Source organism: Xylocopa sonorina, chromosome 10 (assembly GCF_050948175.1).
Source record: "Xylocopa sonorina isolate GNS202 chromosome 10, iyXylSono1_principal, whole genome shotgun sequence".
NCBI classification, from domain to species: domain Eukaryota; kingdom Metazoa; phylum Arthropoda; class Insecta; order Hymenoptera; family Apidae; genus Xylocopa; species Xylocopa sonorina.
In genome coordinates this window covers 11,161,548-11,180,662 of record NC_135202.1, presented here as the reverse complement: position 1 = coordinate 11,180,662, position 19,115 = coordinate 11,161,548, and the positions used below count along the sequence as shown (strand labels likewise).

The 19,115-nt window shown below is 52.2% G+C and overlaps 1 protein-coding gene across 1 annotated transcript in view; it reads right to left on the bottom strand.

Annotated features, from left to right (window-relative positions):
- Positions 1–19,115, bottom strand: part of LOC143428503 (spondin-1) — a 112,091-nt gene that overhangs the window by 19,269 nt on the left and 73,707 nt on the right. The window contains exons 3-4 of the mRNA XM_076903434.1: positions 7,445–7,758; positions 6,701–6,880 (exon numbers count right to left, since the gene is read on the bottom strand). Of these exons, the coding sequence (XP_076759549.1) occupies positions 6,701–6,880; positions 7,445–7,758 (494 nt within the window). The remainder of the gene's footprint in view (positions 1–6,700; positions 6,881–7,444; positions 7,759–19,115) is intronic.

The window sequence follows — 19,115 nt, the reverse complement described above, 5'->3', positions numbered from 1 at the left end:
GGTGACACGGTCAATGGATTAGCCGCGGCGTCGACCGAGAGGAAAAACGGTTAGATTTTGCGTTCCGGTCAACCGGTCCAGATTGGAAAGGAGGTGAAATTATATCCATGGAAACGCTAGACGATCGGTGGATTGAATCTGATTAAAGGGGACGCGGGTTGATTACGCCACGTTTTTCATTCGTAACGTGGCTATTATTATGCGAAGCGGGTGGTTGCACGCGTTCTTGCGATTGCCACGACATCGATTACGCGCTCTCGGTGCTCTCTGGTCGTAATTACGCGATATCCGACGAGGTTTCAACGAGACCTTGTTAATTTCTAGGGCTATTATCAATTCACTCGGGAGATCGTGGCGTCGAGCACCCTCTCTGTCTGCTAGGATCGGCGAGTCGATCGTCTGATAAATATAATTAACCGTTCGAATTACTCGAGCCCCGAATCAGAGGGACGTGGACAAAAGCGATGGAAATTTCGAAAAACTATTGCCAAGTAATTAACGTCGCGTGTCCTCGGCTAAACAGATTTTCGCTATTCCGTTTCTCTGGCTCCAGTCGCGCGCTGCTGATCCGATTAATCGATACCGCGTGGGTAAAAGCAAAATAACGACCAGGCAGAGAATAGAACAGTGTTTACCAGGGAGGCTGGCGTATCCGTTTCGAAACGAAGCAAACTTTTAACAGTTCGTTTCAGCGTTGCGAGCAGCTGCAGCTGCACGATAAAAAGCTCCGGCGGATACACGCCAGTCGGCCATTCTGATTCCCGGCCTTCGACTCCCCGGAACATATACGTTTTCCTCGTTATTGGCCGCGGTATGCACGACCCGACGAAATGGACGAGCATTCTACGGATTCCGTGCGTTTTTCCACCAGTCAGAATTACACGAATTGTCGCCCGCGGGCGTATTTCACGCGGTTGTTGGGACGCGAATTATTCAGAGAAAAGGGGTAACGATGTCCAGAACCGGCCATTTCGCGCGACTAATTCGGAATAATTGGAGAGATAGTTTTGATTATTCCAATTGGCAGAGAGCGGAGAGGAAAAAGGGACCAACCCATATGTTCGACTGGAAATTTGGTTTCGGTTCTGCCGCGGATCTCGCTTCGGAGCGCAGAGAATTCGTCAGCTGGCAGCGCGGTTAAGTAGAAGTGGACCGCGCGTGGTTGGACCACCTCTCTAACTTTCGTACGTCTCGTCTCTTCAAATTTCAAGCATCGACGAAGAGACTCTTTACGTTCCTTTTTTTTTTTTTTTGCTTTTTTGCGATATTAATCGAGCACCCTGGGCATTTGGGAATTTTTTTAACGTTGCAAAACTTTTATACGACTGACGAGCCCTCCAACGGCGACGAGCCGGACGGAACGATTCTTCGGGAAACGACCGGTATAAGTCAAATTACGACACTTTGGGACGCGACGAGATTGCCTCTGGACCCCCCGGCAATAAAACGCGAACTCTTCCGTCCTCGAAATTTAACGAGAGATCGACGAGCACAATATAAAAGTGAGCCTCGAAGAAAATCCGACTGACTTTCCAAGTTCAAAGAACGGTGCCCTTTGATCCCCTCGAGCTGGCTAATTGTGAAATATTCATCATCGTTCATTAAATACATCCCTTTGTGTTTCCACCGTCCCTTCGCCTCGAGTTTCGCCCGCGTTCGTTTAATTTCATTCCTTTCGAGATTCCATTCGGCTGTTTTAACCGTAGCTTACTTATAAACACTGGCACTCGGAGCGTTTGTAAAAAGTATTTCGCGTTTGTTTGGGCAAAGGGCTCCGCCTGGGCGTACCTGCGACGCGAAAGAAGGCACGCCAGCTTTTCGACCGGCTGGAAAGCGTCGGGGAGTGCATGAAAAAGCGGCTGCGACAAATAAATCATTGGCCAGGTTTCGCGGGTGGTTGGAGGGCCGCATAACGCGTCACCAGTTATAAATTCTTACGTTTCCCGCAGAAGTTTGAAATAGTGGCTGCGAACGGAAGGGAGTTCGCGGTCCTCTGTCACCGCACCCTCTTTCGGCTTCTTCACCCCTTTTTCCACCTTCGAGCACCGCCTCCGCGTCAATTGAGATTTCATCCCCCACCCCCACCGTTCCACGAGCAACTTTCTTTCCACCAATTTTTTACGCCACCAACGTTCTCTCGTCGATCGCTCGCCTCTGCTTCAAACATCGAACGGTAAATTATCTCCTCTACCATCGACGGCCGATCGTGGAATCCTCATTGATTCCCATTGATGTTTTCCCCTCGCGCAATGCCACGGAAAATTGATTCAGCTTCCGGGCCATTTTCTTCGGAAATATTAATCCATCTCTGCTCGCGATCTACCAGCTCGTTGCTTTCTTTTCCTCTTCCTTTTTTTTTTTATTCAATACCATCGACATTTTCAGATGTTGTCGGAATGACGGAACAATCAAGTTGGACAGGGGACAGACTTACCCTTGGATATTATTATCTTTACGTCTATTTTCCAGAGGCTCGTTCCCTTTCTACATTATGGTAGCACGCAGTTCTCTTCCCAGATAGACTTCGGGTCCCGTGAAACTTCCTATCGAGCTTGGATCCTCTTTAGACGAGGCTCTCGAGGAACAACCCAAGTTTCCACGTTCCCACCGTGTTCCTTTCGTCGAGTGTTTCTTTTTCTCTCTCTCTCTTTTCTATGACGCTCGCAGAGTTGGAACGTGGTCGTCGCGACGACAGAGAGAACGAATGTTTCCCTTCGATTTGTCGTCGAAAGGATCCACCTCGGTTTATCGGTCGCGGGGATTCCGGTGACAATCGCGCGACTGATTATTCATGATTACGGCAATACGGCGATACTGGTCGCTGAAGCTTCCTACGGGTACAGACACCTCGTGCTCGGTTTTTATTATATCCACGCAGCGTGTTCCGTGGAAATTGGCGTGGAAAATGGGATTCGCCCTGGCGACGGCGAATCTCTCGATATTTTCACACGGCGCGCACACACTTCCACCGTCATTCGGTCCTTGGAATCTAATATACTCGCTTATTTACGTACGCGGCTACGAGAAAGCGAAATAATAACGAGTCCTTTCACGGCCCTCGGTAAAGGCCGAAGCGGAGGAGGCTTCCTTTCGACGACGGGCGTCTACGCTGTTTACTCCAGAACTGCGTGCTCGGAATTTCTCCGCGCTTCTTACCGTCGTTCTTAAGCACGTTACACGCCCACAGACACACACAGAGCCACGCGTGTGCGCGCGCGACTCCTCCTCGCTGGAATCGAATTCTCGCAGCCCTTTTGTGGGATACTTTCGCCGGAACAAAGGGTCTCGAACGGTGTTACGGTTTTATTTTCTGGTCGCGCGAACCCCTTTGCCCTTTGCGGATCGGAAATTCGTCGATCGGAAGGCAACGACGCGATGCTCCGGGGATTCGTTCTTAGCCGCGCGCGCGGAGGACGCTCGAGAGAGATCGCGGATCCAGGGAAATGGTCGCTAAAAATTTGGCCAGACGCCAGGAGAGAACGAACAGGGGGTGGCCGTGGATTGATGGTTGAACGATGAACAAGATCGATACGCCTATCACTGGCGAGGGAGGCGGACGTCGAGCAAACAGTCGCAGCGAGATTTCGAGGGACGAGCATTCGTCTTGGGAACAACGTCGCTTATCTCGACGCCGTCGCGTTGACACGGAGATACCCGGGGGGTCGTATCGGTCACGAGGGTCGCGAACGATCATTCGAATCGCCCCTGGCTTAATCCGAATGATCCACCCTCGCGCTCGCCCCCATAACTCTACTTTAACTCGGATTAATCCTCGCGAACATCCCGCGCGGGTGGTTAACAAGGGCGTGGAAATTACAAATGTCCCCGTCGCGCGTAGATACGCTGGCTGAAAGTATCCCACGGGTGTTCGTAATTAACGGTATTCACGGCGGCGAGAGTTAACCGTGAGTCGATTCGAATTAATTCCCAGATCTTGCCCCGTGGATCGGCGCGCGCCGACGCTCGAGACAAATTACACCGTAAGAGGAGACCGTAATCGAGAACAGCCGAGATAATCGGCTGGCTATGAATAGTTGGTAATTACGCAAAGTACGCGAGAACATCGAAATATGCCGCTGTACGCGGCCCGTGTCACGGTTAACCAAGCCCTATTGCTTTCAGCCAACTTCGGGTAATCCGGTCGGCGCCGCGCCGCCAACCAACGCCGCGTCTCTCCCTTTATCCACGCTCGACGATACTAACTCACGGCTTACGAGCGTTAACGAGCCCCGCGAGATACAGGGCCAGTGCTACGGGGAGCAATTACGATCAGGCACGATCTGAGGCATAATCGATGCCAGGTTCGAAAACGTTCGACCACATTTCGATCGGAGTCCGTCGATTTTTACGACGAAGTCCTTGGACGGTGCAGGACCGCGGCGTCCGTTGGCTGGCGTTTCGAGAACCGCGAGGGCAAACGAGATTGCGCACAGGGTAACAAATGGCGAACGGAGCGGAGAACAACGCGGAGACCGGCGGCCTCCTTAATACTAATGTGCCTTAACTACGTTTCCGATGTTCCCCAGGGCCCCAGACGAGCGCCGCGCTTTAATATTCCTGCGGAGGCATTAAACGGCACGGGAGAAAACAAACGCGCGAGCAACCACCGCCACTTTGTTAGGCTAATATCGTAGCATTACGCGGGACAAACTTAATTGGCGTAAATGATAACGGAGCTCTCCGGGCCGAATCCGTGATTCTCGAACGTGTCGCGGCGGACCGCGACTCTGCTCGTTATTTATTCCCACCGAGCTCTTGCGATATTAATTTCCGTGCGTTCCGCGCGCGACCATCCTGCGGGAACTGGGTCATCGGGCCACGGACATTACGGAAAACTTGCAATTAACGCTGACCACCTGGCGACCATCGATGCATCAACGATATTATCACGGTAGGTTTCTCGCTTTCAACGTTCTTCGTCTTCCATTCGTCTTTCTCCGTTCTCCAGAACCGATTCGGAATCTCGCAGACGTTCCAGCGTGCCCTCGCGTTTCAATCAAGTCCCCGTGATCCGGATTTATCCGACGATTCCCTCCCCCACGATCGATTAATCGAAGCGAACGGCAGGCGTTTTCCATCCTGTCCGAGGACATAAACATTATCGATTCGAGGGATCGGTACGCGGCAATGGAACACGTGTCGCGAGATACCGGGGCGAACATCGTGCGTTCCAATTTCTGGTTTAAATGGAGTACCTAAGATGGTCGTAATAGTTGCGTCTCCTTTCATTCTCTCTTCACGCGTCTCATTTCTTCGATTCGCGAGTTACAGGGGAAGAAGAGGGGTGAATGAATAATGTCTCGCGGTTCGATAAACGCGCGAAACGATTTCCACCGCCGGTTTCCAGGCGTCGAGGAGAGCGAGGAGAGTGGAAGAGCTTAATCAGCTGTAAATTACACCGACTGGTGACAGTGTTGGCCAGCAAACCGTGGTCCCTACGAAACGGTGAAAAATAGTTCGACCGGACGACGAATCGGTTTTATGAAAAATGATGCGGCTCGCTGTGACGCCCGCTGAATTTACGGTGTCCGGTTGAAACGCGCGAAAAGCGCCGGCGGAATAGATCGTATTAGTCGGCGGGTACGTGACGAGGGTGCGAGCGTTGCGGAGAACTTGGTACGTATTAGGGCAAGTATCGGTTTAATCCGCGTAGCCAGATTCGATACGGGATTAAACCTAGTTACGGAGTGTTATCAGACTCCATTCAAGGCGCGTGAATGTCGACAATCAGGGGTGAGAAACTTGAGGGTGCGCGAGCGATTCAGCGGCGCGCGGTTCACTTCGAGCTGTACATATTTTTAGGAGGACCGTATTGCGTCACGAAGACGATTTCGTTCTTCGAGTTCGTGTTTCCTGCCTCCGGACGCCTCTTCGAAACAGCTGACGAGGCAACTTCGTGGAAACCAGTCGGCCTGGATTACGTAAACGTGGCCAGAGGAGGGAACGGGATAACGAAATGGAAGGGACGGGGTGAGAAATCCGATAAAAGTTTGATAATTATACCGGCGAGTAAGCGGGTCAGGTTTTGCGCTGGACGAGATACCGCGTTGGACAGTCAGCGTGGCGAAAGCGAGCTGTCACTGGGTTGAAACGGTGGTCGAACGAGGGATCGTGGGACGGGCCAAAAAGTAAGTCGAAGGAAAGGAGGACAGGATGGCTGGAAGACGTAATTAGCAAGTTTAACACGAGTCGTTGTCTCTTGAATCTCGTTACCGTCGCTGTCGCGTTTCGTTCGAACGTCTCCTCGGGACGCGAGGTCGCGAACAAGGAAAACGGGACCAAGCGGAGGAGAAAGAAGCGGATGGAAAGTTGGCGCTGATTCTGGGAAATAAATATTGACGAGGCTTCGAGAGGCGAGAACGTCAGCCACGTTCGCGGTAGATGCTCTGGGACGAACTGGATCTTCGATGGGACAATGTTGGGTGATTCGAGACTGTGCGACGTAACCGTGCCAATTCGAGGGTACCCGTGAGTCATCGCGCGAACGAAACAGTCCGCGGAGGTACATATTTGAACTGGACGAAACGAGGAGACCTGCAACTTCTGATTAAACCTTGCGATTCATTTTACGACGCATCGAAATCGAGCGTCCTGTGATTAATACAAAGCGGAGAGGTCGTCCACCTTTGAGAGCGACGCGCAGACCCCCTCGTACGGGTTCCAAAGCGATCGATAGGCGAGAGAAGAAGCTGTGAATTACCTTGGTGAAGGTGAGGGTCGCTATCGGCGGCAGACGAGGTAGATTCGGATAATAAAAGCTTCCCGCGGGATGCGCCGGGTACCGTGACGTGATCCTGTAAGCAATTCCTTGGGGCTGCGTCGGCCAGTTGGCAGCCGTGAATGTGAACCCGTTATCCGTGCCACCGTCCAGCGGATCCAGCTGAGAAAAGAAGAGGCGAACGTACGATGAGAGTCGGGGTATTTTTAATGGCGTACTGGGTGGATTTTAATGAGATGGCTCAGAATCGGGACTAGAATCCACTGTTAAAATAGAACGCGACCTATTTACATATACGTATACATATATATATATCATTCCCGATGGCTGGCGTTTCGAACGTGTCTGTGCCTATTTTTTTCTCCTCTCGTCTACCCTGAAAAAATCCTTTGGCAGGTGAAACGAACGAACGCTTTAATGAACGAAGGGTCGCTCGGCTAATGCGGCTACTCGCGCTGTATCCGAATGATAAAAAGGTTCGCCTCCTCTCTGCAGAGAGAGAGAGAGAGAGGAGGCTTTTGTTCGATACTCGAGGGGAAGTTCGACGGGCGGATGAATGCAATATCCTCCCGGGTGGTTTCGGTCTAATTTTCCATATGGCGCGCGGCGGCCTAATTCAGGCCCGTGTCTCGTTAACCGAGGCGGCGTCGGATTGAAATTGTTGGCCGGTCGTTTGAATTCCTGGTATCGGCTGGGAAATCAATGATCCCCGTCGACGATAATTACCTCGACGGTCACGGTATCGACCCAGTTGCCCTCGACGCACAGCTGGAAGGAATCGACCCCCACGAACCAGTCGGGGCTCGGGTTGATGCGCGCCATGATGCTTATCAGAGTGTGATTGCCGTCTAAAAACGCTCTGGCTATACTGGCACCCTCGCCTTGCGGCACAGGCGGACCCGTGAACGAGTGAAGGCTGTTGGGCGAGTCCCCGTCCGCGTCCAGCCCGTCGGTTCTTCCGGTCTCCACGTACAGTCTCACTCCGCTGGACAATCGTTCGCCTAATCTGTACAGGGTGTAGGTGGAGTCGTGCGTTCGACCTGCAACCAACGGAAACGCTGTCTTTAGACCGTTCGTCTCGCCTTCGAACATTTGCAGAGAGACATAATACATGGTTTCGTTGTTCGATTCACGACGAGATCGTCGCGATTGTAGGAGACCGTGCCTTTGATCATCGTCGAGTTAATTAAACGAACGTCGCGTTAATTTCACGGGTAACGGTAAATTAGTCGCGTTAAACGGCGTTCACGCGCGGGGGTAGACTCGATGATTTTTTTTATTCGCAAAACCCGGCGGTTGGTCTGCGGCGAGCATCGAGGATCAGACTAAACGGTTATGGGGATCATTAGCGAGCATCCCTTCCGACGCGATAGCCAAATTTACGCGAGACAGCGAATTTATGGTCGATGAATGCACCCCTCGACGCGACCGGTGTTTCGTGTTTCCGAAACAACCGGATAGCTGCGCCTGATATATAATAATCGCTGCGCTTGGATAGGCGAACATTTTCATCGTGAACAGAAAAAAAAGGAATAAAAGAGATAGACCAGGGGAGCGGTTGAGGAGCAGCGTTTTACCAGAACCCTAGTCGCCACGAGCTCTCATCATCGATCGACGCCCATAAAAATTCCTCCGCGCGAATTCGTACTCGACACGCGGCCGAAATAAGATAAGAACATATCGTAAAGCATAATAAAATATATAAAAGCCGTGCTCTGCATGCCGGACACGTAGCACCGCCGCGGAACTCGTGCACGAAAACAGGAAGGCGTTTCTCATTCTGTGGGGCGAGCCGAGGCGTCGGCTATAAGTTCGCGTTTTATCAGGAATTCGACAACGCGGCTAAAGAACGATAAGATTCCCGGGATACCAGCCACGGTTTTAACTCTGTTCGCGAACAGGGTCGGGGGTTGTTCCTCGAAGAATTTAGATTTCTCGTTTATCGTCCCGCTTTGCGACTATTTCCACGATAATTGCGACGACGAGACGAGCCAACGTGCATGTAACGGCGTTAGCAGAAATTCGTTGGTTCGTTGACCAATGTAACGCGTCGAAGCATTTATCTTCGAGTTGAAAGCTGTTACCACATTCGAAAACCTGTCAATTCGTTCACCACGTCGCTAGATGTAGGAAACTTTGCGTTTCTCGATCTAAGAACGTTTAATCGAGATCGAGTTTCACTTGGTGAAACAATATCTCGTGAATGGTATCGTTATTAAGACTTATCCTCGAAGGATTCAGCGCGCTTAACGAAATATCGTTTTTTCAACTCGAACAACTTCCGATTACGAGCGATCATAATTCAATCCCGTCGTCTGAGAAACTTCGCCGCGTCGACGAGCTGGCTGGGAGGATTAACGAAATCTTAAGCTGAGAGGCGAGAGGACAGGGGAAAATTTCGAACAACAGCCAGTCGGGTCGAGAGAAAGAGGAACCCTCGAGCAGACTTTTATCAGAATACTCTCGTTGGCGCGAGGGGCACGCGAGCATCGGGGGCGTTTTTCGAACGTAATTAATGAACGGGGCGATCGTTCGCGTAGCTAGAATTTTCAATATCTTGTCACAGAATACATAAACTGGAGGATTAATGACGTTTGCACGGCTATCGAAACACACAGCGCGAACGACTGGCTTTATTAACATTTTCGCCCATAAAAGCCTGGATCGATCCGGCTGTCGGTGGCTCGTGAAAAATTACACGCACCGACAGAAAGGGCTCGCCCTGTCGTATATACGTTCGCGAATATCACGCGAAGATGAAGCCTCGGTTCGATTAAAAATTTTTAGCCACCTACGAGATCGTCGTTGGATCGTGCCAAACGTTCGCTCGCGCTCTCAATTTTCCAACCTGTCGGACAAAACGACACGCGCACACCGGCTGCGGTTTCTCCGTCTGGCTAGGCGAAATCCGCTTCTCAAAGGCCGCAGCAACCCCGCCGCTCTATTCTATCGAGTTTCAAAGAGACTTAATTAGTTGCAAAATTAGGGAAAACCGCGGGGGAAATGGACCGTGCGCCGGAAATTCTCCGTTGAACGTCACGCGGCAAGGGTTCACTCGAATCTTGGACACTTTCGAGGGTCGCGATCAGCTGCGACGTGCTTCTCTCCCTTTTCGCTCTCGATGATAGGAGACATCATTAGCAGATAAAGTGGACTGTAACGCCACGTTTCGGCTAGGTTAACGGGTTAATCGATGAGAGTATTAGCGAGGGATAAAGGTATTGGACTGGAGGCTTCGACGAGAAACGACGAGTGCTCGAGAGAGAGAGAGAGAGATAAAAAGAGAGGGAAGAGGGACGACGTTCGATCGGGAAATTGGTTGACGTACGCGATTAAGATTTAGAAGACGTCGATTTGAATATTCATCGGCGAGTGGTGTTTATTTCCGCTGCAACATATCCGTGGCTGATAAATCGATCACGAGGCATCGTCGCGATTAAACGCTCGCCACGGCGATGGCGGGTGAAGGGGTGAGGGAGAGAATAAATATACACACATACGTGTACGGGTAACTTTTTGTTTTTCGCCGGGAGATGTTCGTTAGTGACGTATCCCGTTCCCGCGTGTGTCGCTGAATTTTATAACGTCGCTAGAAAAAAACCAGATACCCCGTTTATTCCGCGCTTCATAAATTTCAGATTATATCCCGCGTATCCCGTACCACATCGCCTCGTCATTGTTCGCGACCTCGATGAAAACGATTACGCGGTTTGTTTTATTCCGTTCCGCTTTTTTTTCTACTCCAACCTGGGATCTCTTTTGTCGGAGAGGGAAAACAAAAAACTGAATAAAATATCATTTATCCCGCGAAACGAGCCAGACGTGTTAGGTTATTAAATTAATGAATAACCGCCCGTTCTCCGGCCATTCTTCGCCCGAAATTCGAGCCAGCGCCAAACAAGTTGCAGCCAGCGACGAGCGCGAGCGTGACGAAACAAACAGGGCGAAACTAGCCGACAAATAAGCGAGCAATCACTCGATGCTTCGAAAGCGGGGGGTGGGTCAGCTGAGAGAAAGGTGGCTGCTCCGAAAGGAGTAAGTAAGAAACTCGATTAAGCACCCGGCAGCGTGTCTGAATGGAAAAGAACCGCGGCGTACGATCGAGTCGAGGCCCGCGCCGCGAGGCTTTCCGCTCGAAATCCATCAGGGCCAGGTAGCCGGAGCGTGCCCGCGAACAAAGCTGCTTTCACTGTTCGCTCGCAGGAATTCCACTACCCTCGATCTGGTCCGAACAATGCCCTCGTCCCCGACAATACGGGACCTTTTTAATTAGTAGCCGTGTCGGTGTGCGAGAGGGTCTCTTTCGTTTTCACCCAGGGCTCCGATATCGGAGAGGACGAGGAAAGGGAGAGAGAGAGAGAGAGAGAGGACCGGAACAACGGAGAGCTCGCCCTGACAAATCGTCTGGGGCGACTTTCCAGGCCAGAATCATTTGTCTTCGACCGAATCGGGCCCGCCATCAGCTCGTTCGACGATTATGCATTCCGGCTGCACACGGCAAAGAAATTTATACCCCACGCCCGTTGAATTAGCCTCGTGTCACGGGTGTCTATGGACCATTGCCATTCGATACGATCGCCCTCTTCCGTCGCGTACGACTCTTCCGTCCTTCACGATCCTCGCGGAATCAGTTCGAGGTCGTCGCGCGTTTCCTGTCTCCTCCGCGAATCCATCGTGACCGTCGCGCGTTAAACGGATTACCAGGAACACGGAGCAGCGAATATGGTCGCGAACGAAATTATGCAGGCAAATCGAGCGGATCGAGCGAGCAGACGAGGACGCGCGTGGATAGAGAGACATTTTTACGCGGAAACTTTCCAGCGGAAGTGGGGGTGGAAAAATAAACGGGCGCGAGGACGCGCGGGACCAAGTCGTGGAAAACTGGTACGCGTCCGGGGCGGTGAGTCGACAGATTCTGTTCAGGTTTTACGAATAGCTCAGCAAAGTCACATCCGTTAGGGGCGGGGGTAGAGGCGAGGGGTAGCCGTCCAAGTCCTGTGAACAAAGTTCTCACCCCCCTGCGCTCGCGATATCTCGTACGCGCGGAAGGAAACTCTGCCTTATCCGGTCCCGACCGAAACGAACTCCCGGGTTCAGCCGTCTTTGAGTAACTTAATGGACCTCCGCAGGACCTCCAGATTCCGGCAGCGACGGCGAACTATCCGTGGGTAATACCGACAAATCCGGTGGCACGTGCGGCCACACGTTCGGCGGTGAGCAGAGTTCGATCGGCCCTCGACTCACCCCTCGAGCGATTGTTACTGAAATTTTCATGCCGGCTCGCCGACACCGGCCTGGTTAATAATCGAACACCCCAGGAACGTGACTCGCGTAATCGATCGGTGAATTTTGCACGAGGATCAATTAGAAATTGCCCGCTCGACCTCGAAGACGTCCTCGCGCGGTTTGCTCGGACGTTCGACCAAATGAATCGCGCGTCTCTCGCGTATCCGGCGTCGTTGCGACAGGCTTGTTCGAGTTTCAATCGAATGATCGATAATTAACGAAGACGATCGTTAACTGTCGACGACGGGAGAACGCTGTTTCTATTCTGTCGTCGAATGACAGAACGTTCCCTCTCGCGACAGTTGGAATAGTATCCAGGGACGCGAGAGCAGAGTAGCTGAACGTCTCACGGAATGGTCACGATATCGTACAGAAAAAGGAATGGAAATCGAACGACAGTTTGAAAGACAGACGGGGGAGGAATACCAGGAACGGAGTCGGGAATCTTCGCGTGTAGGTGATCCAACTGGCAGAAGTTTTGTAACAAGCCGCTGGTGAGTCGGTCGTGCGGCACGTGCGAAGCCTAGACGTCATCTTAGCTGCGGCAGCAGCCGCTCGAAACACGAGCAACCGAGACGTGTTCACGGAGAACCGGATAACCCAATTTCCTCCGGGTTGCCTGGGTTGCGCAGCCGGCGGCCAGTGGTTGTTTCGCGTGCACACAGCGCCGGGATCACTGGTCGCTGACCCTTTCTTGTTTTGACGCCGCCACTTGCCAACTTTTCCATCGATCGCTCGCTGAAATTTACGTTGGCGAACGAGACGAGGAGGATAATAATTCGACGACGAGCTATGAAGGCTGGCGCGCCTCTCAAAGACACTTTCGAGGCAGAAAATCTGCATGGCACTGGGATCCAGCGGCAGTTACCCTTCGTCAAGAGCCAGGCGAAGGGATTAGGGAGCGTCGTCGAGAGAGGAAATGAAAATTCACTTGACCAGATTCCACGGGAAACGAGCGATTATTGAACAAGTAACCGAACGACGCTTCGTACTGGGGCGGGGGTAAAGGAGATCGGTTGGATTTTCTAGAGCCGAGGGGCCGCACCAGATATAATTGGATTACTAATGAATTTATCGGAAACGGCAATTAGTTTGCATCGAACAAACTCGTGACACGTGTTTGACGCTGGCCCAGCCTGGGGCGACGGACACCTAGCTTGGTAGTGTAACGACAGCGTTTGCCAACGCTGAAAGGAAACTTCGTAAAAATCGTTTCAAACGAAAAACGAATTGCCTCGTCCCCGTTTTATCGCGTTCGATTAACCCCTTTGTCGTCGGTCACAGAATCAACCGATCGTGACACGATGCATTATGCGAGGGGATCGAGGACATCCGCGAGAAGATAGACAAAGTGACAGCGTTACAATGCGAAGTATCGACGCGTTTCTGCGCGCGTTAACGCGAACATCGACGAACGGTCTAGGAGAGAGCGTCGGGGATGGCGCGTCCTCGCGTACGAAGGCATCGACGGAACGCGACGCGTAATGCAGTTACCAGGCCATCGAATTTATTGGGCACAATAACTAATTTGCCGTAAAGCCGCATAAATTATGCACGTCGGCTCTCTCTCCATTCCCCTGGTAACAGGCTCGAATCTCTCGTCCCGTTCGATTCACTCCCTTCCCGACACTCTTTTCCCTTCGGTACAGCCTTGATGTACGATACACCCAAAGTCGCAGCGCATCGCGGGCCCATAAATTCTTTGATTCAATGTATTACCCAGTAAAAATCGTACCCCGTCTGATCTCGATCCCCCTCTCTCTCTCTCTGTTTGATTCCACCGTTCGTTTCCCAGCGACGTATCCTTGTGACGAATGGATGCCCATTCGAAATCGCGGCACCCGATCGAGCCGTGCGCGCGTATTATATTTTTCTTGATAAATTTAATATATTATCGGGGAAAACTCGTAGCTTGTCAGGTCTCGATTCGAAACGATGATAAATGACGCTATTATCCCGCGACTGGAACGATCCATCGCGTCCCCGTTTCGTCGCGGCCTCGGCTGGGTGACGTAAAATTCGAGCAACCACCCCCCAGCCAGGGTGGACAACCGGATGGCGGATCGTTCAGGCTGCGAGCCGACGGAACGAGTGTCCCACGAAGCCGTGCAAACAAACGGCGCTCTAACGAACCGGCGTGTTCGCGCCAAGTACCGTGTTCCGGGCACAATGTCCCGTGAAACGTTTAAATGGCACGCATTAGCCGCGGCGACGCTTCCTCCCGGCCGTTTCGCAGGATTTCGAATCCGAAACCGTACCAGGCCCGTAATGCCTGCGGATTGTTCACCCGTGCCGGCCACTTTCGCCCTAATACCACCGCAATCGCGCCCCCGCCCGCCTTGTCTCGTTTCCGAGTCGGCGAATTAACAGGGGAAGCCAAACGTTCCCGGTCACCAGTCACCCGGTGTTCTTTTGCCCGGATTTGTCGTGGCAAATTTGCCACGCTCCCTCCGCGAGGATTAACCGACCGTCCAGTGGGTTTCGCGAGAAAATTCGCGAATCGATCCACCTTTCAAAAGGTATACGAGAGGGTGTCGCGCGAAGCGAGCTAGCGAAGATCTGGTGCGGATGAATAACGACTGGTTGACTCGGTTCCACGTCCTGTTTGGGTGCGATTAGAATAGACGAATGGGTGGCAAGTGCGAAACGGGTAATCGAAAGCTCGCGGGTATCTCATTCAATGTCTTTCACTGAACAGACCAGCACCCTTGATACCTGCCGTCGCGGAACGGCTGAAGCGAGCGCGACGAAAAAGAAGAGGGTTGCTACCGGAAACACTTGATGTTTTCGCAGTTAACCCGACCGTTTGAAATTGAACGCCACCCCTGAGGGGTTAGCGGACGCCTCGTTGGCTCGAAGCGCGTGCAGCGGTGCTCGAGGGTCGTAAAAGGTGTCAGCGAGGGCTTTTGATAGTTATGGATTAACGATCGAAGGTGAACCCTCGCGAACGCTCGTGTCCGGTAACCCAGTTTTAATCCTCGTTCCATGGAACATACGATCCTCGTCCACTGGAGACTTTCTGCTATTACCGAATCTATACGTAGACTCGCGTTGATTCTTTAATACGATTGGATACGTCTCCTGCTCTTCGAGTGTTTTCGAAGAAACGTAGAAAAAACATCTGCAATTCCCAGTTCCCACTCGACACGCAACGGGTGTCGCGAAATTAACTAAACGATTCCGGTTCGTTTGTCTCGTCGGCAGAGTTTCGCGTCCGCTTTGAAGCTTCGACGAAAGGGGTCACAAGTCGCGAGGACTTCGTTAGCGCGGCTTTTCAAGCTGAAAGTCAAACAGTGTCGCGGCAGGATTACGCCGCTTCGTTACCCTGTCCGTCCCCAAGAAACATCCTGTCTCGTTCACGGTGTGGAAGGACCGGCTACGTGGTGAAAAAAAAAAAAAAAAGAAAAGAACCAGAGAGTCTAGCCGATCCCGTCGACCTACGACGGACAGCTGGATGGACGGCGAAATGGCTTCGCAAATAACGGATCCGTACGAGTCCGCCATGTAGGGCCAGGTCGAAACTCGATACACCTTCGTTGGAGTACCTTCGACGAGTGGCGGCTCTGTGTCTGAGACTACAGTTTCGCGTTCCCTTTGTTCCATCGTGCTCGTGGGGTGGCTCGTAAATTGGGGTTGGCCCTCGTTAAAGAACCGTACCAGGGCTCGTGTCCCGCTACCGTGTACGCACGATTCATTGAAAAGGTATAAAAAACGATTCGTCGAAGCGGTTCACCCCGAGCTCTTAATCCCGGATTCAAAATGGCGCTCGAAAGTAATCGCCGCAGGTTGAATGGTCGTCGAGCGAGGCGACGCCGCGGCGTCTGCTAATAAAATGCAAATTCGATTCAATATCGCGCAAGCTTTTTTCGCCTGGCGAGAATTTTTCAACTCTTTGTTAAGAGAAAGGCGAACGGGTGGAATTACGTTCCCCTCGTCCCTCGCACCGGTGACATCAGTCGTGGCAGCGATTCGTCGGGAGCACACTTTTTACTATTTTTTTTTTCTTCTTCTTTTCAGGTCAAGTGTGCTTCCGCGACGACCAAGGAAATGAAGGTTCCCGTAAGTCGCGAGTCTGTTGGTTATTTCGCGACGAGACCTCGCGATATTCACCGCGCGGACCACGCTTCCTCCTGGTCGCATTAATTATTACTTTTAATTAGATCCGCCGAGTTTGTCCCCGCTAACTTGAGCTTGCTCTGGGTCGCGCGCGACCTCGCGCACCTTCGTCCAGGCTGCTTGGCGAACTGCTCGTCGAATTCATTTCTGGGTGTATCGTTTAGAGGAAGCCACGTATAATCGCGCGACGCGGCGATTTTTCCAATTAATTGGCCGGTCCGCTAACGAAGCGAAATATTTACGAATTTAGAACCTGTCAATTAGACGAGCGACGGAGAGAGACAGGCAGGCAGGACTCGCTTAATGTCCAATTAGCGGACCGTCGTGCCGTTGAAAGCGATACCCGCGACGCGACGAGCAGCTGCAAGAGGGAAGCGCGCAGCGATGTTCGAACAACGAGGCCACCGTTTAATACCATTATTCGGTACCGTGGAAATTGTATGGAAAATTCGACGGAAGAGCCATCCACGATATTATCGGGAAAAATTGAGTAAATTGGAAAAAGTATATTCGGTCACGATCCGCGCGCGCGACGGGCGTACACGTGGAGAGCGGGGGGACTCGTTTCAACGAGTTTAACGATTAACTAAATCGATACGTCGACTACGTTTTCCATGGGCTGCGAAACGCAGGGGCGCGGTTTGTTTAATATCGTTACCAGCCACGACGGTGTATCCTCCGGTGTTGCTGGATACGCCTTTTGTCCACGTTGCGTCGACCGTGTCGTCGGGGCTATATATACTGGCGATGAAAACGGCCCGTTTTTCCCGCACTCGCGTCCGTCGATGTCGTTTCACCAGCGACAAACGAACAAGGCAACACGCACACGTAGGCGTAATCGATAGGAGAAACATTGGCGCACGCATCGGTTCTCTATCCACATTTTCGCCGTTTACACGCGCTCATTAATTAGATCGCTCGCGTCGAGTTTCCTATTATTCCGCGAGGACAATTGGGGAGAAGCGCGACGGATGTAGACTACGATAACAGCGATCGATAAGGCGAAGGAATTGTGGAGGAGATATTCGAGCGTGAAAAATGCGAGCGATTAACCGAGTTAACCGGGGAGGCCGATAAGAGCCCGATCCTCGAAGCGCAATCAGTTGATGGTCATTGGTAGCGAGAGTTCGCGCAATGGATTAAAATGATATTGTCGCCGCTTCGGCAGGTTATTCGATTAAGCTTTATAAATGACGGGACGATGAATATTCATCGATGGCGTCGCGATTCGTCTGCCCGCCGCCCTGGTCGATCGCCTGAAAGATAATCGAATCGCGCGCCCAGGAATCATACCCCCCCCCCCCGTTCTGACTCTCCTACCAAAATCGAAATAATATCTCAGCGGATGTCCGTTCCGCTGAAACGCAAAATTTCGCCCAGACTCCGTGCAATCGGAGCACGTTTCGACGAACCGCGCTATCGAAACGGGGGCTCCAATAACGAACGGCAAATAATTCGAAAAATACGCGAACCGTTCGATCACGGATAATGATAAAATTCCCGTGTTTACTGGCTGTTGTTAAAAATCAAGCGTTTACCCCGCGTCCGTCCGTCGATGTAGCGTTTCATCGGGTTCCGGTTCGATCAGAGGTAGCGTCGATGAATATTTCTCTTTGCCGAGCGTCGTCGTCGGCGCGGTGCTCTCGAGGCACCGTCCACGACGTCGAAGCGCACCGGAGACGCTTCTGATAATTACGCAACGCTCCCTCGGACGGTCAGTTTCGGTCGTGTTGGCGCCTGGTATTTATAGAGTGACCTAATCTCACAGCGAAATCGTAAAACAGTCGCCGACAGACGGGGAAAACGGGACGGAGGAGGGAAAAGGCCGCGCGGGCTTTGAGACGGGCTTTCCGTGAAACGCGTCGTGTCGTTTCTCCCCTTCGTTTTGCCCCGTCCGCGTCCGGACAGCGACGAAATTAACGCGAAGAGGTGAGTAACCGTCTCCCCGTTCGCCATTCAGCCGCGGTACCGAAAACAGCGACCAATTGCTGCACCTACTTCTCTCTCCGATCGTCGTTTATCTCTCCAAGAAAACGTCCGCTCGTCACAGTTTCCGCGGACGCTCCCCGTGCAATGTCCCTCCGTCAGAATGAACGACAATAGCGAATAACCTTTCGTCTAGAGCTGCGATTAATCGCGGTCGACGAGGAGGAATCACGGTTCGTCTCGTTTAAAGAATCGAGGGGAAGTAAACGGGTGATCTCGTTCGACGCGAGACCGTCTTATCTCCAGGGAGAGCTTAAGTCGACTGTGCCATTTAACGATCGCTAGGATGGCCACTTTCCACCGTGAAGCCACCGTCCAATTAACCGACCGATCGCCCGCGCTCCAATTATTTGCTCGCGTCCAAAGTATCGCGTTCATCCTCGACCGCTGGCCGATTCCGTGGCCCCGCGTCGATTTCGACCGTGGCCACGGCCAATCGAGGATCGAACTGGGTCGCTCCGTTATCTTTCCTGAATCTCGACCGCGAGAAACCGCGATTTATCTTCGGTAATTGAATTCCCCGTGGGCTGGTGTACATATTTCGTTAGCTAATTGGCGGAAGCGAAACTTTTCAAGAGAGCAGACAGGAATCCCGCTGGTTGTTGCTTGGTCCCGCGTTCTCGAGTCTTCCCGTCGACGAAATTCTTGCTAAATGAATTATCGGATCGAGGTCGACGGTTCCTCGACTCCCCGCGCAGGAGCCATCTATCCATCCATCTTTGATGGATTCAACAGACGTCACGGTTGCTCAAAGAAAGTTCCGCAGGATCGATGAATTATCCTTGGACGTGTTTGCCCGGCTCAAACGCGTTACTCGGTCAGCTCGAGCCAATCGGGCACGATGGTCGACCCGGAGTACATCCAATTATGCATTCTGTTTTCTTACGTTCGAGGCTGCAACTCCGCCGTCCGCCTTTGATCCCTGTAACGCGCGATACCCCGCAGAGAGCACCTGCCGCCACTGTACGCAAATTTACCTTCCATCGCTCTTTACATACTTACGCTCGAA